Raw genomic sequence first — 20,798 nt, 5'->3', positions numbered from 1 at the left:
GGGAAGAAAAGCGATGAAGACAAAAATACTTTTACCTATGGGGTGGTCAACAAAGGGGAAGAGGCAAGCACTGTAAGAGCTCCTAGCTGTCACCAACCATGCTAAGCAGAGCTGCAGTTCTGCAGGAAGTAGCCAATGTGCAGCCCTTGGCCTCTGAGGACGGCCTCTGAGGACCAAGAGGAAACTTCCAGTTTTCCCACAGCACACTTCCTAGCACGTTCCCACTAACCAGCTCTCTTCACAGATGGAACTTACCCCGGAGACGACCAGCTCCCCACCGAGGTTCTGCACCTCAGCCTTGACTTTGCTGCAGATGTTGAGCTGGTGGCAGTAGAGGGCGATGCGCTGCAGGTAGGCCAGCAGGTCCTGCTTGCAGGCTGAGTCTGGGCACTGACGGGAGAGCGGAATTAGCACCAAGCACTCTGAGCCCGGCCCAAACACACCCACCCCCACAGATATTTCTGAAAGGCTCAGTGTGCCACCAGCTCTTCACTCCTTGCTTGAGCAAAGGGCAAGATAGGAGTTACCCAATTACCTGGGGCCATCATAGCCCTAGGCTACTCTCTGCTGCAGCCCCTGCCCCTAGCCCCTAAAGGTGAAAAATAGCCTCAGCAAGCGAGAGTCTAGTTCTGGAGAAAAGTGAGAGTGCTGTGAGCTAGGTGATAACCATCCAAATAGCTCTTCTGCTCAGAGGGACTTTATCTGCTCAGTTATGATGCACTCTGTAAACACCTGATGAAAGGAGGGTCATTTTAGGCAAAGATGGAGAACGGGTGAGTCAACCAAAGCAAGAAGAGCACGTGGGAGCTGTGGGGTCCCGACCAGTCACAGGGAAATGCCCGTCTTGCTGCCAAAGCTCAGGGCCAACTTCGGAGACGTCACCCAAAGAAGGAACAGAGCACCTCTCTCAAGTGTTTATGCAAAAACTCCCTCCTGTGAGGCTGGGGTGCAGACCATGCTGGAGATTTAGAATTTTATTCTAAGAAGCTACTGAAGCATGGCAGAGCCATACCTCATTTGCATTTTAAGGTGATCATATAAGAAGACTGTGTTGGCAACTGTGTGGAGGCTGGAGTGCAGAGGAGAGAGCAGGAAATCAGTGAGGAGAGGCCACAGTTTTGCAGGCGTGGACCATGCATGCCAGGACTCAGCTGGGGGCTGCTAAGAGGGAAGGACCAGATAGATGGTGTTGAGATTCGTGTGGCTAGTAGAAGCACCAGGGCTGAGTATCGGTTATTACATGAAAGACGGGAGTTGAGGATACTTCCCAATCTTTGGCTTGAGCAATGAGAAACCACTGTCACTTGTCCCGCAACCCCAATGCAGGCTGAGCATGTGGATACTTCAGGGAAAGGAGTGGGAAGGGTTTGTAACTACAGCTGACAATATCTTGGAGCATCAAGGGAAATATATTGTAAACTTTCCAGGAGGTAGGAACCACATTTTTTTGGACATATCGATACAGAGAATGAAGGGATGAAGGCTGGGTGATTGAGGACATAGATGTCTGTCCCCAGTTGGGCACGTCAGCCTTCCAAAAGCACTAGCCAAAAAGGCTCCTGATTCTCACATGAAATACTGCAATACTTCCACAAGAAGAGGCTCTTATACACCTAGTTTCAGTGTATTATTAGGGCTTGCAGAATTAGCTCCTGCCCAGAGCTGACATCCTGAAGAGATCTGAGAGATAATAAACAACAGTAAAGGCTGGTTTTAGCTGTCAACCAAGGGAAGATTTCAGGACATACACACCTGCTCCAGAGATGTGCTGTAATGCAAACTGGGCCTGCCTTATAAAACTTGTCAAAGAAGAAACAGGAATACAGAAATCCTTAAAACTCTATGCTGATGTTAGTCAAGTGGGTTGACAAGTTAAGAACAATTTTTGAGATGGGAAAAGTACTGTGTCTCATGAAAAACACTGTTACCACCGCTGGGCTGCCAGAGTCCCAGGATGAACTTCAAGGCCCATGTGGCAAGTCTGTCACTTACATGGTCTGCGATGGTACGGCCAAGCTTATCCATCCGGGATCCCGCCTCAGCAATTTTCTTGGCGGCACTGATCACATCTGATGTGTTTTTGAGCGGTCCTTTACCTCTGAAAAAAGGGAACAAGAATGATCATAACTGAAGCCCTCGTAGGTGGAGATGAACAGAAAAGTGTGTACAGAGCAGCACGTCCTGCCTGTGTGAGGTGACCTGCAGGGAGGGGGGCAGCCCTCCGTGTAGCAGGTTGGGGCCGGGCACTGCTCACCGGGTAAAGTCCGTCATCTCCATCATGATCATGCACATCTGCTTGGCCAGCACAATGATGTCATTACCACTGTCGTCCCACTTGGACACTTCAGCATCCAGCTTGCTCTTTTCTTCCTGGAAGCTGGCCACCTGTTCCGCAATCTTTGCTTTTTGCTCCTGGGGAAGCTGAGCCATGATCGCCTAAAATCAGAAGCCCAGGAAGCTCTTACATAAAGAGAATATGAAGTTCTCACAGTGCATTAGCCAAGAATATTTCCACCAAGCAATCTATGACACAGGTAGGCTAATGCTTTAATAGGTTTCATTTTGCCTGAAGAGCCATTTTGCACCGAAGTTTACAGCAGCCTGAATTCCCGACCCACTTTCAAGAACAAGTTTTAGTGTGGAGAAAAACAGGGTATGAGGGGTTGAAGGCCAATGCAGAAGCTCCATGATCACGCCTGCACAAGGACAGAATCAGCTTACCTTAATTCTTTAAAAGTTTCATCCTCTGAAATGAAGTAAGTCAGGCAGAGAAAGACAAATATCATATGCTATCACTCATATGTGGAATCTACTGATAATTTAAAAGATACAAATGAACTTATTTACAAAACAAACAGACTTACAGATATGGAAAACAAACTTACGGTTACCAAAGGGGAAACGTGTGGGGGGCAGGGGGATAAATCAGGAGCTTGGGATGAACATACACACACTAACACATATATATCTCTTATGAGAGATAACCAACAAGGAACTACTGTATAGCACAGGGAACACTACTCAATATTCTGTGATGACCTATACGAGAAAAGAATCTAAAAAAGAATGTATAACTGAATCACTTTGCTGATACCTGAAACTAACAACATTGTAAATCAACTATACTCCAATAAAATTAAAATATTAAAAAAAATAAACTTCATTTGAACCTTAAAAAAAAAGTTTCATCCTCTGCCTCCTGCCATGGGGAGAGGAGATGAGGGAGGGGCTAATACATGGAGTCCTTTCCATGGCAGGCCCGGTGGCTGTAATACATCTCCAACTTTTCAAGGTGACCCACAAGTAGTTTTAGAACGTGAATTTTTTTTTTTTTTTTTTGCGGTACGCGGGCCTCTCACTGTTGTGGCCTCTCCCGTTGCGGAGCACAGGCTCCGGACACACAGGCTCAGTGGCCACGGCTCACGGGCCCAGCCGCTCTGCGGCATGTGGGATCTTCCCGGACCGGGGTACCAACCGGCGTCCCCTGCATCGGCAGGCGGACTCTCAACCACTGCACCACCAGGGAAGCCCTAGAATGTTAATATTAAAGAAGGCAAGCAGGCAGGCAGAAGAGAACCTGCTGCAGAGTATGCTTTTTAGGTACTTGAGACGGCATTTAAACCTTATCACCGCAGCACCTGGAGGCCTGTTGCCCACCTCAAGGCACAGACTCAGGGCCTTGGGCTCCTCTCCACTCAGCTTCCCAAAATGCTTAGGACCGAGTGGGGCTTAAAGCAGGGATGTACCCGCTGTTCAAAATATCTTCTAAGGGGTGAAAAAAGACTCCTTAGTAATATTTCTTGGCACCCTCCCAAAAACATAAATGCAGTTAATTGAAGATTTAATGACTTAAATGAATGCAATGGCTCTGATTTTCTTGAATGTACCACTGTTATTTTTTTTAACCCATGAATAATTAAATAGTTCATGCCCATGGTATCATTGAGATAGGCAAAGACAGCAATCTTTTTTGAATTTCACTGTCCTATTAACAAACATTGCATTGACTAGATCCTAGGGCTTTCCTGACTCAGGGCTCTTCACAAACCAACGCTTCAGGGCACAGCTGAGAAGATGTTTTAGATGAACCTACAATTGACTAGCAGGTGCCACAACTTAGGATAACTTCGGTCCTACTGCCAGAGAAAACGAGAGGAAAAATGGTGTTCTCAATAATGAGAGTGTTTTCCTGGAAAAGAAAAAGCCAAGAACAGAGAGGGACAGGGAGGGTCTGCAGGACAAGTTAAACTTGGTCCTTACCCGGGCACTCTGGCCAGCTATCAGCTGATCGTCTTCTGTCTGGACGCTTGTCCTGCTTCTGACATCGAAGTCTTCCGTCTCGAAGTCCGAGTCATCCAGCTCCTCAGGGGTCTGCCACCGAGACAGAAATCACAAGTCAAACACAACCCTAGGCCTCCAGCTTCCCTAGGCCTCTGGGCCCACAGCCTGATGTACAGACATCCAGAATTTTCTGCAGTATTTCAAACAGTCGTGAGGAATAAAGTTAAAATTGCTCAATATTTGTCTGAGACCCTGCTTTAGCTCATGCACGTGCCAGGCAGCCCATTCAACAAACAGCAAGCAAAGGCACCACACCAGCACTTCCCAAAGGACACAGGTCCTTTATGGGGTTGAGGGTTTCAGTTTCTACCAATGAGTCAACACTCTTTGCTTGACAAAGGTTTTCACTTCTTAACGTACTTCTCCAACACCTGCATCTTAAGACAAAGGTGAGAGTTGTCCTGGGTGGAAAAGGTACTGTATTAAAAATAGCAGTTTCATACAACATTAAACAGATTCTTATAACTTTCCCATTTTATGACAAAAAGAAAATTAAATGAATTAACTAATACTGGGACTTCTCTTAGGGTACCAAAGGCTGATTTGAGAAGTAAAAATAGGCAATGTATTTTTATGTACTTACTTTTATTAAAGAGAGAATATGGCAGATAAGGTGTGAATAAATACCAAAGGGACCGATTACTGGTCCTACCTCTTTGCTTTAATTATAAAATAAAATTCTTATTTTGTACACTCTCCAGCCTCTCATGATTAGCTGCTGACTTGAAACATGATGTCATCGTCTAGAAGTTATCAGCAACAGGGCAGCAGGCAAACAGCTGGGGTTGCCTCTTAGCCCAGCTGGCCGGCCTGTGACAGGAGGGCAGTGAGGCGAGTCCCTCATCTGCACCAGGACCTAATCCAAGCCCAGCCCAAGGGCTTCCTGTGAGGAAGCATCCAAAACTGCCCAGAGTATGTTGGGTTTGTACAGGTGCAAAGGCCAGGCCTGCCCCTCCATGAGGAGGTGAGGACAGCCAGGGTCACTCGAGGAACCAGTGAGTCACATGGCAATGCAAGATCCTGGAGTCTTGCTGCCATTCGCCATTTTAATCCTGGGTCACAGACACCTGAGCCTCAGTCTGTGGAGGAGCTTTGTCAAAGGGGTGCCCTCCTAACAGGATCTCCACTTCCCCACCTTCCTCGATAGCCCGTCACAGACCCAAGAGCTGTTCTTGCCAAGAAAACCAAATATCTCCTATTCGTTCATTCATTCACTGAATATTTGTGTGCCAAGCACTGTTCTAGGCGCTGAAGGTACAAAATGACACAGACAAAAATCCCTGCTCTCACATATATTCTGATGGGAAAAATGACAAAAGTGAATCACATGACCTATTAGAAAGTGATCAGTGCTATAAGCAAGCAGTAGAGGAGGATTGTAATTTTATATCAGTGGTCAGGAAAGGTCTCATGAGAAGGTGACACTGGAGCACAGACCTGAAGGCAATGAAGGTGGGAGCACAGGAGGTACCTGGGGGAGGAGTGTTCCAGCAGGACGGAGTCACCAATAGAAAGGCCTGGGGAACTGGATGAATAGCAAGGCCACAGTAGGGGCTCAGCTCACTGCCCTTATGGCACAGTGTCAGCTGAAGCCCTGGGAGCAAAGGCAGGGGAGCAGTAGGAGATGAGGTCAGAGAGGTGACAGGTTCAGCTCCTCAAAGGCCTTGTGGGCCAGTGTAAGGACTGAGTGACGTGGCAGCCTTTGGAGAGTACTAAGCAGTAGATAACGTGATCTAATTGAAGCTTAAAAGGATCACCCTGGGTGCTCTGTGGATGAGACTGCAGGCACCTAGGGATGCAAATAGGGAGACTGGCTGAGAAGCAAGCAATTGCATGAATCCAGGTGAGAGATGCTGGTGGCCTGGACCACGGTAGGAACAGTGTTCAGAGTTTCTATTTATTGTGAAGGTAGATCCAACAGGATTTGCTGATAAATCAGATTCAGCGTTTGAGGCAAAAAGTGGAATCAAAGGTGAATCCAAGGTCTGGGCCTGAGCAAGTGAAAGATTTGCCATCAACTGATACGAGAAAACAGGGTGGAGAGAGATGAGGAGCTCACTTTGGGGAATAATAAGCTTGAGGTGCCTGTTAGACAAGTGACAGGTAGTAGGCAAGGTGGCTAGATGAGTGTGGACCACAGAAGAGTCAACCTCTTGCTGGTTTTCTCACGTCTTTATGCACCAGGGGAATGAGTACAGTCAGAAAAGAGAGAGGTGAAAAACTGTGCTACAGGGTGTACCAGTGGTAAGGGGCTGCGAAGATGAGGATAAACCAGCAAAGGAGACTGAGGAGGAGGGGGGCCAGGAGATTTTCTTATAACAGGAGAAATAATGGCATGTTTGTATGCTGGGGGGAAGGTGCTGGAGGAAGAGAGAATGGGACCCAGTGCAGGGGACGGGCTCAGCCAGAAGCAGATGTTCTAACTGCCTCAGGATCCTCAGTGCAACAGGCACTGAGGCCAGACATGTAGGATGGGGCACAGATGGGGAGGCAAGCAGGAAGGTATGAAATGCTCCCAGACTCTGTGGCTGTGTGGGCGAGGCTGCATGGCATCAAGGGCCCCCTGACGGTCCTGGGTTCGGTGACCCCAGTCAGGGTGGCTGCACTTTTCTACACCATGCTCAGCAGGAGAAGGAATTTCACTAGGATTGTATTTTGCAAGGCAAACAAGAGGACAGAAAAGGGGGCAAAGGAGATTATACCGATAGACTCAAAGCTAGAAAAGGAGTGAGGCAAGGACCTGAAGGGCTGAGTGAGGGTTGCAAGTGGGGAGGGCCAACCGGCTGAAGATCCTGATGGACTCAAAGGACTGTTGGGAGTCACAGGACCAGAGACAGTGAGCTGATGGAAGGGGGAAACCTGACACTGGGATGACGTAGATACTGGTAATGACAAGGACTGGGTAAGACTAGGCAAGTAAGGTTGAGGTTGGGGGAGGATAAGACATCAAGAAACCAAGAGGTCCGGGGGGTTGGAAGGATGATTCCTGAATTAAAATCAAGACAATACGGGAGGAGTTAAACCACTGCTGCCACAGACCTACTTTGCCCTTGCTCTGGGCCCTCCCAGCTGACCACACCCCAGGTTCTAGCTCACCAAGCCTGCCAGGGCCTCTGTCATACTTGCGCTCCAACACAGCAGTAAGTGCGCAAGAAACAGCTACTATATGCCAAGCCCTGAGCTGAACACGTTACCTCCATTTCATCCCATTAAAACCATCAACACCATCATGTGAGTCTCAGAAAGATGAAGAAACTTGCTTAGAGTCACAGACACGAAGAGGAATCCAAGCTGCCTGCCTGTTCCCAGGGTGTGGTTTCCCACAACCCGACCTGCTTCCACAGAACAGGCCCTGGAATGTGCAGGCATCCTGGAGTGTGCGCATACCAGCTCACTTAAAACCCCAAAGGCATTAATCTCAAACACCCAGTGACTCCTCATTATCATTTCTTCTATTCTCTAAGTGTCTGTCAGTATGCAAAGAACTTTGGAAAAATAGGGCTGTGTTTTACCACCACTGGTACACCTGACCCAGGGATCCCTTCACACCACTGAGATCTAGCTGCTGGGTTTAACCTTGCATTCAACCGGGCTACGACCTGCTGAGCATGGGTTGCTCTCTAGCACAGCAGCAGCCGTGAAGAAAGCAAAAAGGCTCCCCAAGCTCTCCCCCGCCACACCCCAGCATGTCCAGGTGACCTGGGCCTGCAGGGACAGCCATCAGCCAACCAGGCCATCCCTGAATTGTTCTCTTTCCTCCTCACCCCAGAGAGAAACGCAGTCTTGCCCAAGCATTTCTACACTGCATACACAATGGGTCCAGCCTAATGCACCGGCCTCAGAAATGGCCTCTGTTTCCAGCTGAGGGGGTAAAAAGTGGGACAGAACCCCTGCCTACCTTGGGAGGTTTGACTAACAACCCATGAAGGTGTAACGGAAACTCCCCTGACCCGACTAGATCGTCAGCATAGCAAAGCAGCTGTCTACTCAGCAGGCAGACCCTGCATTCCAACTGCTGGCTCTGTGGCTATGGCAGGGATGGCCCGAGCCTGGGGGAGGTCCAGGTGAGCCTGGGGGAGCTTGGCACAGGCTCTGCTCCCAGCTTCCAGAGCTGTTCATGCTCAGAACAGCATGTGAGGGATCAACTGCGATGGAAAGGGCAGCTGTGAGTCCCAGCGCAGCACACTGGGGATGATCACAGAGGAGTCAGTAGTTTCTCAAAACCCCTTTGTGCATGCTAATCCACAGGGGGCCCTAGACATTGTCTCAGATGGTGAGAGCTGCTGCTGCCTCAGACAGGATGGGTCACATGGGGCCCAGAGCAGGTGGCACTTCCATTCAGCTACGGTGAGAGGGCTCAGTGCTTGGCCCCAAGCCCGGGAGTTGCCACAGCCCCTCATTCTCACCCTCAAAACCCTGGGGTTCTAGCATCCTGCCTGCCTGCCACCTTTGAGGCGAGGGGTGCTCCATGTAAAGAAGAGCTTCAACCTGCATTAAGGAAATACTCCCTTCTCTGAAATTAACTGATGAGCCTTTATTTTCTGTAGTTTCCCTCTAACTCAAACGGAAGCCTCATATCTGTGGCAATTGTTTAACTTGAAGTAAATCGTCACGGCCAACTCATACTAGCTCCCCTTCTCAGCCCAAGTTTGGGCTCTAACTTGCAACTAAAAGTCATTTTAGACAACGTAATTAAATATATCTCATTCTAACAGCTTTTAGATTCATGGTTTTAATATATAGCCACTCATCTGCTGAGTTCCAAAATGATGCATTGCTCAAGTTTAGCAAATGATAAGAAAGAAGCTGTTAAAACATCTGAAATGCAGTTACTCACCCTTATCATCAACACCGCTTTCCTGATGTCCCGGATGCCATCGTACACCAGGCGTGAGGCATCGATAAACTCGTTCTCATCCATGGGCTGGGCGGGGTCTGAGCTGAGGGCTTCCACGGCCGCTTCCACTTGCTCGGTAAAACGTGGCATGACTGCGGAGAAGAAAGCATGGCAGATCCTGCTGGCCCTGCAAACATCATTGCTCTACCAGCCCTCCCTAAATCCCTCAGTTAGACACAAAGAGGCAGGGTGCATGATGAAGAGCCGATGCTTCTACCTACGTGAGAAGTATTTAAGGTTGAAATAAATCAAATGCTGTATTTTACAGACTCAAATCATCTTCTTTGTCTCTGGGCAGATTCTGCAACATAGGATTTACATGGTTGAGAACTGGGATTAACTTGAGGCCTTGCTAGAATGGGACCCTCCTTAATTTACTGTGTTCACTGACAGGAGATATAACTCAGACGTTCATCTTAAAATAACTCCCATTATTAATCGTGGGACACACATGAAGGAAATGTGTTTGTGAGGCCTTAATGTGGCTGACCAACTTCTCACGAATCTGACATACCTTCTAGAATTCTTGTCCTAAGACTGAACTGAGTCCCAGCGTCCTACTTCCTAACCACAGGGCCTGTACTAACTGGATGGCCTGGCCACCAGGCCATCTGTGTGTGCGGAGCACAAGGAAGGGAGGCAGCCCCCGCACCTGTGTTGGAGAGGAGCTTGGTGGCTTCCAGCACCTTCTCTGTGTAGACCCCTGGCTCATAGTTGTCCATCTCTGAGGTGACCACGTGAATGACCCGAGCAGCTCGGCCTCGAATTGCACCAGCTGTGCGGTCCAGCCCATCCACATCTTTCTCTTGGAGAGCAATGACGCATTTGTTCACGTCTTCCAAAATGTGATTCTCTGAGGAACAAACAAAAAAAAGCTGAATGAGGGAGGAGGCCTTCCACTAGAAGGGGACAACTAGTTGGCATCTATTATTCATCGACAGCTCACTCTGTGCCAGCTACGGTGCCAAAAGCTTTACACGTTATCATTTCACTCAAGAGACCGGATTAACTGTCCCACAGAAACTCAACCTGCAATCACCTCCAAGAATAACAATCTTTATTCCAGGTTTAAAAGAGAGAGACAGAGATGCCCATCTTTAAGGCACAGTTTTAAGCCAGGCGGAAAATTCAAGATCACAGAATCCTTAATAATTTCTCCTTCCCTTAAATGATTTCACTGGTTTTACATCCCAAACAAAGTCTAAATTAGAAGAAAAGGTTCACTGTAAGGTCTTATTCTCCCAGTTCCTTGCCCCTCCCTCCAGTAGATGCCAATGGTATTCAGACAAGCTACCAAGATGCCAGGACAGCTCTGGAACAGAAGGCCCTGGAAGGCAGGTTAAAGTCCCCTCTGGAGGGCGCTGAGGGACCGCCCCAGGCGAAACATTCAGTAAACCACTCATGGGATGCAGGTGGGCCTGTTGTGTTATTTGAGGAAATCCTTGACTCCTGTTAAGCTGTCTAGTCATAGAAAAGGGAATGTTCTCACCACCAGGAACTGCAGAGTCTACCAACAGACAGCCCAAGTGACAGGGATGCCCACAATCCATGGGGTGGGTGGGTGAGTGAGCAACACAAAGCCTCCAGGTCATCGCCTGCCCATTTCCTTCCAGCTTGGAAAGGAGCTTTCAAGACACGTAAGAACTCTTAGAAGCAGTGTCTGTTAAAGACATGCTCACTTCCTTAAACCAAGAAAGTACCTAGCACAATAGGTGAAAGACTAATGGTTCTGGTTTTTCTGGAAGAGACAGGACAATTAGGGCAAATGTAATCTATTTAAGAAACATCTGGGGCTTCCCTGGTGGCGCCATGGTTAAGAATCCGCCTGCCAATGCAGGGGACATGGGTTTGAGCCCTGGTTCGGGAAGATCACACATGCCACAGAGCAACTAAGCCCATGCACCACGACTACTGAGCCTGTGCTCTAGAGCCCGCGAGCCACAGCTACTGAGCCCACGGGCCACAACTACTGAAGCCCGCACTCCTAGAGTCTGTGCTCTGCAACAAGAGAAGCCACTGCAGTGAGAAGCCTGTGCACTGCAACGAAGAGTAGCCCCCGCTCACCGCAACTAGAGAAAGCCCGTGAGCAGCAACGAAAACCCAACACAGCCAAAAATAAATAAATAAAATAAATTTAAAAAGAAACAAAGAAAGAAACACACCTGGTCATTTCTTTGCCATCCCTGGTTACCTTATGCTTTGACCTGTCATTATCTAGACTGGTTCCTGATTTAATTCCCTTCCAAAGTCATTACCCTTCCCTCACAGCCTCTGCTAACATACTCAGTCAAGTTATATATGACAGTGTCTAGTGGTCACAATGCTATTTCCTCTTATCTCAAGGGGAGCCAGAGGCAAGTGATGCTTAGTGGATTCAGCAAAGAATAGAGCCACCACAATGCCCTGCCTTTGGGCTTCAAGATCCCCTGTAGGCTCCGGGAACAAGGCCCTTCATTTTGTAGTTCCCAAGAGACTGCAGGAAGGGACTTGCACCCACAAAACTAAACATACTCTTACCTATGATCCAGCAATTGCACCCCTTGGTATTTATGCAGTGGAGCTAAAAACTTAAGTCCTCATAAAAACCTGCACGCAGATGTTTACAGCAGCTTTATTCATAATTGCCAAAACTGGGAAGCAATCGAGGCATACTTCAGTAGGTGAAATGAAAAACTGTGGTACATCCAGACAGTGGAATATTATTCAGCACTTTAAAAAAAAAAGTGCTATTAAGCTATGAAGAGACATGCAGGAACCTTGGGAGTTGCCAGGGGTTGGAGCAGGGAGGAATGGATAGGTGGAGCACAGAGGACTTTTAAGGCAGTGAAAATACTCAATGATGGATACATTTGTCCAAACCTATGAAGTATATACCACCAAGAGTGAACAGGAATGTATATTACGGACTTTGGGTGATAATGAGGTGTCAAAGTAGGTTCATCAATTGTAACAAATGTGCTACTGTTGTAGGAGATGTTGATAATGGGGGAGGCTGTGCGTGTGTGGCTGCCAGAAGTAGATGGAAAGTCTCTGTATCTTCCTCTTAATTTGGCTGTGAACCTAAAACTGCTCTAAAAGTCTTTTTAAAAAATAAAAATTCATCAATTAAAATAAATATCTTTCCAGGGAAAGCCAAAATATAGTAAAAATTTCTACTGCAGAAGGGAAAAGTGAATTACCACAAGATAGCTAAGAAGACCATAATTTAGCATGTGCTAATTCAAAAATTAGGAGACTTGCTAGAATTTACACCATTGCACTACTGAAAGAGGTAACGTATTAAACTTTTTACATAAACCAATTTTAGGAGGAATATGTGAACCAATTATAAGAATAAATGGATTTAGAGCCCATGTTTAGATCAGAAACATCTTTTATATACAAACTCTCTACATATTAAACTAAGCAGACTGGTACTGAGCCTGCCTACCATACTAGGCCTTAGGTTAAAAACTGCTGCTTTTACTGAATCTAACATTTGGGGAAGGGGAAGGAAAGGAATAAAAAGGAAAGAAAAGATGTTGCTAATGAAACTATGAACCAATGTTTTCTCATATCACTGATTTTTAAGACTCATCCTGGTATCAGGATTGTTAATACCAGGGGACGGAAAGCACATCTTAGAATCAATGAAGTATAGCATTCTTTGTCATTCATTAAACAAAGTAGCCCAAACTTCCACCAAGGATTTGTTAACCTTCATCTGGGTAAGTGTGTTTTTACAAATCAATTTAGATTTTCTTGAATTTATACAGGTTTTCTTCCAGCTGAACCCAAACAAGGGAAGAGCTTGCCATTCTTTAGCCACCAAGGAAGGCTTCTATTTCAGGAAGCTGACTAAAGTAACATTTTCCACCTTCATTGGGAAAGCCCCAGCCAGCTGAGGCCACTATATACCCAGGACACAACAACCTGCTCTCTACACTTGAGCCCTAAGGGAGAAGTGAGTTCCCACTGGACATGTGCAAATATGGGAGGGTTGGAGGTACCCCACACTAACTTAAACCATAAGTTACTTTACCTTAATTGAATTTCCAAGTAAACTCAGCATGGCTCCATTTTGAGTAGACACACCAATCTGTACCCCATTAAAAACTGATTGTTTAATACAGTCTTTATCTGTAGATGCTTCTAAAAGGAAAAAAAACCTACACACACACATACAACAGTCTATCTCCAAGGGATCACATTATGGATGTTAACATATCTGATTTTCATTTGAAAATCTTTCTAGAACTGCCTCCACAGATCTTCCTCATCCATATTAATGGCTGTACCGTACCCTACTGAACAGACGGAGGGGCCATCATTCATTTATCCAGTCTTCTCTTAGGCATTTTGGCTGAAGTGAACATCCTTGTACAGGTATTTTGGCAAACATCTATGTACACATCCCTGGGGAAATTTTCTAGCAATGGGAATACTAAGTCAAAAGGCATATATGTATAAAGTAGATGTATGATGCCTAATTGCCCTCCGGAACCAAGCCAACTGGCATTCTCCAGAAAGCCTTCAGTCCACAATGTCTAACAGGGCCTGTTCCGCCCTCCCCTTGCTCTGGATATCTTTATCAGTGCAGCCTTATGCATACACAGGAGATGATAATATTAATACGTTATATAGAGAACTTACTCTAATATTATGGAAAGATTCTGAGTGCTTGACATTTAACTCTATCGTAACCACTTTTTAAAAATCACTATTAATTAATGTGGAAACCAGGCGCAGAAGTATTGAGTGGCTTGCTCAAGCTAGGGGGCATGGGAGTCAGAAATCAAACTAACTTCACCACTTCCTTACCTTACTTTCAGTTTTGGATTTTTGCGATTAAACACAAAAACAAAAATTAGGTACAAAAATCCTTTTATTTAGACCAATCAGACCAAATTATTTGAGCACACTGACAATGAAGAAGAAAGAGTACAAATTACTACTCCTAAGTGTTGCCCCAAAGTATCTAATGCATTATGTTATTTGTTTCCAAGAGCACCTGGTAAAGAATAGTAATAAACCCAACTAGAACCACTCTAACCAACCACTTGCAACTTAAAAAAAAGGTGTGTGTGGGGGGGGAGGATCAGAACTTCCACATGAAAGCAGAGTAAACGAATGAGAAAGTAAATTTCATTTCCATGGAAAATGTTTATCAAATACAATTCAAATGAAATTCAAACAGTCTTTATCGCTTTGATAAATTTCAAACCACTGTCCTTAAGGGATCGGTCCATATAAATATATTCACAGTTTGCTGAACGCTCTGTAGCATCCTAAACCACCTCCAATATTTACAAGGCAACCTTCTGAATAGAACAGCTTGGGGAACAGGGGTCCCCCTCCCTCTCCCCCGGAGGTGGCTTGCATGTCCCTCTCTATTTTCAAGTGCCAGTGGCATATTTGATACACAGTGACTCAAGTTCCCCCTGCCCTGCAGCCTCATGAAACACTGGCATCAGGGTCTTAATGGCTTTACCAGGTTATACACAAGATGACCATTAATTTTTGAGCCACAAATTTAGGATATAACTTGTAATAAGCACGAGGGAACTTCTGGAACCAATGGGACAGAATATCCAGGAACAATGGCGATAGAGCAGCAGAGGGTCCTTTCAGTCCTATCCCCTAAGTAACTTCCCTTTGGATGGATTCTCATGAGTGGGCAGGGCTACAGCAAACACACAGGCCCCAGGGATTTCAAGGGGGATTGATGGTGAAAAATCATTACTAGAACTATTCCTCAAAACCTATCACACTGCCATAGGGCCACAATATCCCAGGACACAGTAAAACACCACCACTCCAAGGAGTCAAGCAGCAGTCTTACTTTGCATTACATAAAATTTTATGAAGTCCACCAACGTTAAGCCAGACCCTGTGCTGGGCACTTGTCCTGCAGCCCCTTACTCAGAAACATGCCCACCTTGCTGACAGACTACTGAGCCTCTGGGTAATAGGAGTGGGCAGATCTCAGCTTCTGGTATAAAGACTGCACACGGTGCTTGCAGATGACGCCTGCTCTCCAATCCACGGGGCACCTCTAGAGAGGCTGTGAGTTGTACAAGGGCCAAGGACTGGGGACCAGTGGGGGCCTGCCCGGTTGAAAATGGGATTCCTCTCAATGAGAGCCAGTGTATCAGGTGAGATGGAGAGACATCTCTAGTCTGCCACATAAAAAGTGCTAAAGCTGCCATGGGTGAGGTAAGTGCATAAGGGTATAAAGGAGTCTGAATGCTAAAAATTAACTGGTCAATCCAGTAGAACTCTGCACAGGTATCTGATTGTCTCTTCCCTTCATCCCATGCCCCTAAAAAGCACACCATAAAAATCAAAGGAATTGTGAATAACAGTCTTGTCCTGTTAATTATTTAATTACTTGACACTGCTAAGCAAGTCTGTGACAAAACATTAGAGAAACACACTAAGGTGGATCTTTAAAATTCAGATGCTCTGAAAGCACCACCACTTTCTGAGAGGACTGTTCTGTGTTTTTATTTGCTAAATAGAAACTGTCTAAACTCCTTTCCATCAAGTCAACTCTTCTACTTTCCCACATTTGCATAAAAATTGAACATACTCACCAGACAAAAGTGTATCTGTTAAAGAATTTGATTTCTCTTTACTGTTCTTCTGTTTTATGTCATATACCCTAAAGATACTGCCTGGATCCCACTAAATGCTACTGCAAAATCCCTTTTGTTCTCTGATTTGAAGAATGTTGCATGAGGGACATTTGATTCTATTACATTTTATTTTGCTATAAGAAGGACCGAAAACCCCTTGAGACCAAGCCTTACTTGGTAAGTGAGTTTAGGAATGTAATATCTATCTCCGGAGGGGGGCTTTGTATTTAGATATCAGAATTTGTTGTTTGCTTAAAAGTGTGCTGTTAAAGTAGAGTGTTTTTCTCTAAATCTATGAAAAAGAATAATTCAGTACTTCACTGGGGAAAACAACAGAAGGCCAAGATTTCCCAAAAAAGCAATTCCTGCATTTTTGGCACCTGCAAAGATGTGCTTACAAATGGTTTTTTGTTTTAAAGTACCAGCACCTGCAATTTGGCAGTCCTGCAGCAGCATGATTTACCCCCTTGTTTTGCAGTTTATGGATTGCCTGCTCCCCACTATCTCAAGTAGAGCCAAAGCTCCAACCCCAAGGAGAGCGAGCAGACACAGGGGAACGTTGTTATGCAGAACACACTGTCACCTTATATAGGTCACTGCTGGAGGACTGTGCTGTGCATGTACTTAAGCCCTGCTTCTGTTTCAAGCCCCATGGCCACTCACATCTCCCACATTCCAAACTGTGGTTCCCTGGGGTGACAGGTAGTTTCAGCCCTACAAGTACCAGCCGTTGACTCTGCCCACAGCCACTGGCCTCAGGAAACCTGGCACCTCCAGAGAGCAAGCAGTGCAGTCGAGGGCAGCAGAGGCCTGTTAAATGGAGAATGCATTTATACTTGCTCAACTCTAAGAAGATGGATTGAAACTTATCTCTGCGATAAACAGGGAATTGCAGTTGACAGACATGTTCTATATGAATGCAATTTACTATGTCATTACCAGTTTATGTTTATATAATGAAATCAACTGTTTTTGTGAGGTCAATTACCCAGATTTATTTTTTGTAAGTTCATAATTAAAAGGTACTTAAAAATTTCCTCTCTGTTTTCTATCTGTGCATCATGCAGACAGAGTCTTTCGAAAAGTAGGCAGTTAAACTACGATCTTTTCTGAGGGAGAGAGAAAGAGAAGCTTTCCAAGGGGAACAATTTTTACAAAAGAAACTAAAGCTATGATGTTGGGAATCCCTCCTCCTAAGTCTCATAGGCTCATAACAAATAACCACAGCCAGGACACAGGTCAATGTCTTTTCTAAACACAGCAGCAGCAAGAGGGGTGGATGGCTATGGTGTTGTACAGGTCACAGCTGCAAGATCTTACTCTATATAAACAGAGAAAAACCTCTGCCAGGCAGATTACTAATTCACACTTCTAAGATCGAGACCAGCCTCATAACAAGGGAAACAACTCCAACTCCAAGTCCCGCTTTTTTTTGTTGTTGTTGCTGTTTTTAATTAAAATGAAAATCAGCACAATATTATTGCTAGAATAATTTACCTGCCCATACTTGGGGGCATTTTGATTGCCCATTATTGTAACTTAGGTGAAAGTAAGTATGCACAGCCTCACATACTTCTCTGGGGAATCAGCTCATTACCTGAGACAGCCAAGAAGTCATCAATGGAAGTAATGTCATCGACAGCATCTGTGAGAACTCGGACTTGTTTTTCCCACTGTTCTTTAAAAAGATCCATGTTCTCTTGGGCCAGTTTACTCTGTGGTTTTGCTGCTAAAGCCAATGCAGCATTGATAACCTGCAAAGACATTAAAGTTCATTGTTTACTCTTTCAGAGTCATGAAAATAAAACAAGTGAGACAATTTGGTCAGCACAGTGTCTATGCTTTGTCTCCTGTGCATTTCATGAGGACGCATGATACCACATGCTCCGCTGTTAACAGTTACAAAAATGAAGTAGAGAAGTATTAAACAACAGGCTTTATATGTGAATGGAGAAGTAATACATCTGAAATACAGTAATACATTGGAACTATGGATGATAACAAACAAAAGTATCTCTAATCTCTCCACCCTGTGATAACAACTCTTCACAATTTTTGACATTATATTCCAGGCTTTTTTTTCCCTCACATACAAACGTTATGTGCCAAATCAAAAAATACATAATTAGAATTATATGCTAGTAAAACTATTCCTGTTTCTTCTTTTAAATACTCCATATGATATGATACTCCATATCATTAAATGTATGTTAAAAAACATTAACTGTTTATTATTCCATCTTATAGATGCACATCACTATTCTGATTATACGATACCGAGGTTTGTTCCAGTCACCCACCATTCTTAATCTTGTGATGAACATTTGGCATTTTAGGTTCTTGGTACATTCTCAAAGTACAGAAAAAAAAATTTTTTTTTCTGAGATAACTGTAGTTGACATATAATAACTTCACAGAAAGTATAACATTTATTAAGTTTAAAAAGTAATTTCTTCTAGAATAATAAAAAGTAACTTCTTTAGGGAAAAAAAAGCCAGCTTTACTGAAATATAATTTTATATACCAAACAAGTCACCCATTTAAATTGGAAGATTCAAAGATGTTTGGTATATTCAGTTTTGTAACCATCACCACAATCATTTTAGAACATGTCCATCACTCCAGAAAGAAACCCCATACCCACTTGCAGTCACTCCCTATCTCCCTGAACCCTGTCTCCTGGCAACCACTAACTTAACTTCTGTCTTTATGGCTCTACCTATTCTGGACTTTTCCTTAAAATGGAATCATATTAATATGTGCATTTTTGGAACTAGCTCCTTTCACTTAACATGTTTCCAAGGTTCATACATGCTATAGAATGTATCAGTATTTCATCCTTTTTATTGACAAATAATATGTCATTATATGAATTTATCACATTTTCTTTATTCATTCATCAGCTGACAAACATCTGAATTCTTTCTACTTTTTGGTCATTATGAATAATGCTACTATGAACATTCACATATGTGTTTTGTTTGTTATCATTATTCTTGAATATATAACTAGGAATGGAACTGCTGGATCATATGGTTAACTTTATGAGGAACTGCCTTACTGTCTTCCAAAGCAGTTGAACCATTTTTCATTCCTACCAGCATGTATGAGGGTTCCAATTTCCCCATATCTTCAACACCTGTTTTTCCTTTTTAAAAAAATTTTAGCCATCCTGGGTGATTCAACATTGTGCACTACTCTTCATTAATTAACTCATTAATTCACTAATGTATCAATGAATCAGTGTGGAGCTAGACTTTGTAAGAAAATCTGGGTGAAGAAAATGTTTCTTAAGAGAGCCGAGTAAACACGGGTCAGGGAATTAATTATATGTCTTAAATATTAAGATAATTTTCCCTTACAAAGAGAAAATTGCTCTCTTTGTTCTGTAATACCTTATATATAATGGAGGAAAAGGACCTCGTCTAAGGTGAATTTTCTCATTCTGATTACAAAACTGTTTACAAAGGACATGATAAATACTAATTTCTGATGAATTAGGAATAGAAAGATACTTAACATACTACTTCAAATAATTATCCAACATGATACTTAGTGGTGAAACTCTAGAATCATTACCTTAAAAATCAAGATGTTATTGATCAGAACACCTACTGTCACCATTAGTTAAATAATAATGGTCTTTCTAGCTAATGAAATAAAAGTGGGAAATGGAAATAATAATAAAAAGCTGTTAGAAAGGAGACAAAATTACTTTTCAATGTAGATCATCTTTCTTTATCTAGGAAACTGAAGTGAGTTAACTGAAAAAACTCTTAGAATTAATAGGACTTCATTAAGTTAGCTAGAGACAATATAAATATAAAAATGAGTAACGTTTCTATATACCAGAAAACAGGACATAAAATGAGGGGAATGTTAGCTCTTCATGAACGCAATTAATAGAAAATATGTGGGATTAAATCTGTAAAGAAACCCAGAGGACTGAAGTAACAAAAATGACTAAATTTTTCTGAGGTACATTAAAGAAATGTGAATAAATAGAAACACAGTCCTTGTTTAGGAGTAGGAAGACTGACCTATTTATTCACAAATTAATCTGGAACAGTAAATAGCTGAGAATTAGCAAAAAGATATTAGGGATAGAGAGCAAGAGTAATGAAGAGGGACTTCCCTGGTGGTCCAGTGGCTAAGACTCCGTGCTCCCAACGCAGGCAGCCTAGGTTCGATCCCTGGTCAGAGAACTAGATCCCACATGCCGCAACTAAGAGCCCGCATGCTGCAACTCAAGATCTCACATGCCGCAACCAAAAGAGATCCTGCACGCGGCAATGAAGATCCAGTGTGCCGCAACAAAGACCCAGTGCAGCCAAATAAATAAGTAAATATTTTTTTAAAAAAAGAGTAATGAAAGGAGTTAAAATGTAATACAAAGCTAAAGTAACTGAAAAGAATAGTCTAAAAACAGACCCTATCACAGAGCAGAATTCAGTGTATGATAAAAGTGACATCACAAATCAGTGAGGAATGGCATATTTCTACATTTGATACGGGCTATTTGGAGAAAAATAAAGTTATAGCTTCACTTCACACTTACATTTATGTGCTAAATAAGATTGTTTCCAGATAGATAATGAGTTAAATTTAAAAAAGCCTAAAAGAACGTGTTTGTTTATGCATTTACTGAACATTCCTCATGTCTTAGAAAATTCTCTATTTACATCTGTATTTAAATATACATGACAGATGAAGTATATATAGTGTTAGGTAAATCAGTAAGGAGAACACTAAAATACCGGTAGAAAATGGGGTAAGACATCAACAGCCTACCTAAGGTGACCTACAAATCGCTAGGAAACAACTAGAGGGAAAAGTTTACTCTCACTTATAAATTAATGAGTCACTATTCTTGCTCATTAAATTTGCAGAGAGCCCCAAACCACGCACTACCACCATATATACCATGGCAACTTTTTAAATGC

General features: G+C 43.8%; 1 protein-coding gene across 1 annotated transcript in view; it reads right to left on the bottom strand.

Annotated features, from left to right (window-relative positions):
• Window positions 1-20,798, bottom strand: part of CTNNA1 (catenin alpha 1) — a 178,948-nt gene that overhangs the window by 2,001 nt on the left and 156,149 nt on the right. The window contains exons 11-17 of the mRNA XM_067731886.1: window positions 17,453-17,609; window positions 9,891-10,091; window positions 9,179-9,330; window positions 4,261-4,371; window positions 2,255-2,436; window positions 1,993-2,098; window positions 256-390 (exon numbers count right to left, since the gene is read on the bottom strand). Of these exons, the coding sequence (XP_067587987.1) occupies window positions 256-390; window positions 1,993-2,098; window positions 2,255-2,436; window positions 4,261-4,371; window positions 9,179-9,330; window positions 9,891-10,091; window positions 17,453-17,609 (1,044 nt within the window). The remainder of the gene's footprint in view (window positions 1-255; window positions 391-1,992; window positions 2,099-2,254; window positions 2,437-4,260; window positions 4,372-9,178; window positions 9,331-9,890; window positions 10,092-17,452; window positions 17,610-20,798) is intronic.

This window comes from Pseudorca crassidens, chromosome 3, assembly GCF_039906515.1.
Source record: "Pseudorca crassidens isolate mPseCra1 chromosome 3, mPseCra1.hap1, whole genome shotgun sequence".
In the NCBI taxonomy this organism is placed as follows: domain Eukaryota; kingdom Metazoa; phylum Chordata; class Mammalia; order Artiodactyla; family Delphinidae; genus Pseudorca; species Pseudorca crassidens.
Note: the sequence above shows the minus strand (reverse complement) of the source record. Positions and strands in the feature narration are given on the sequence as shown.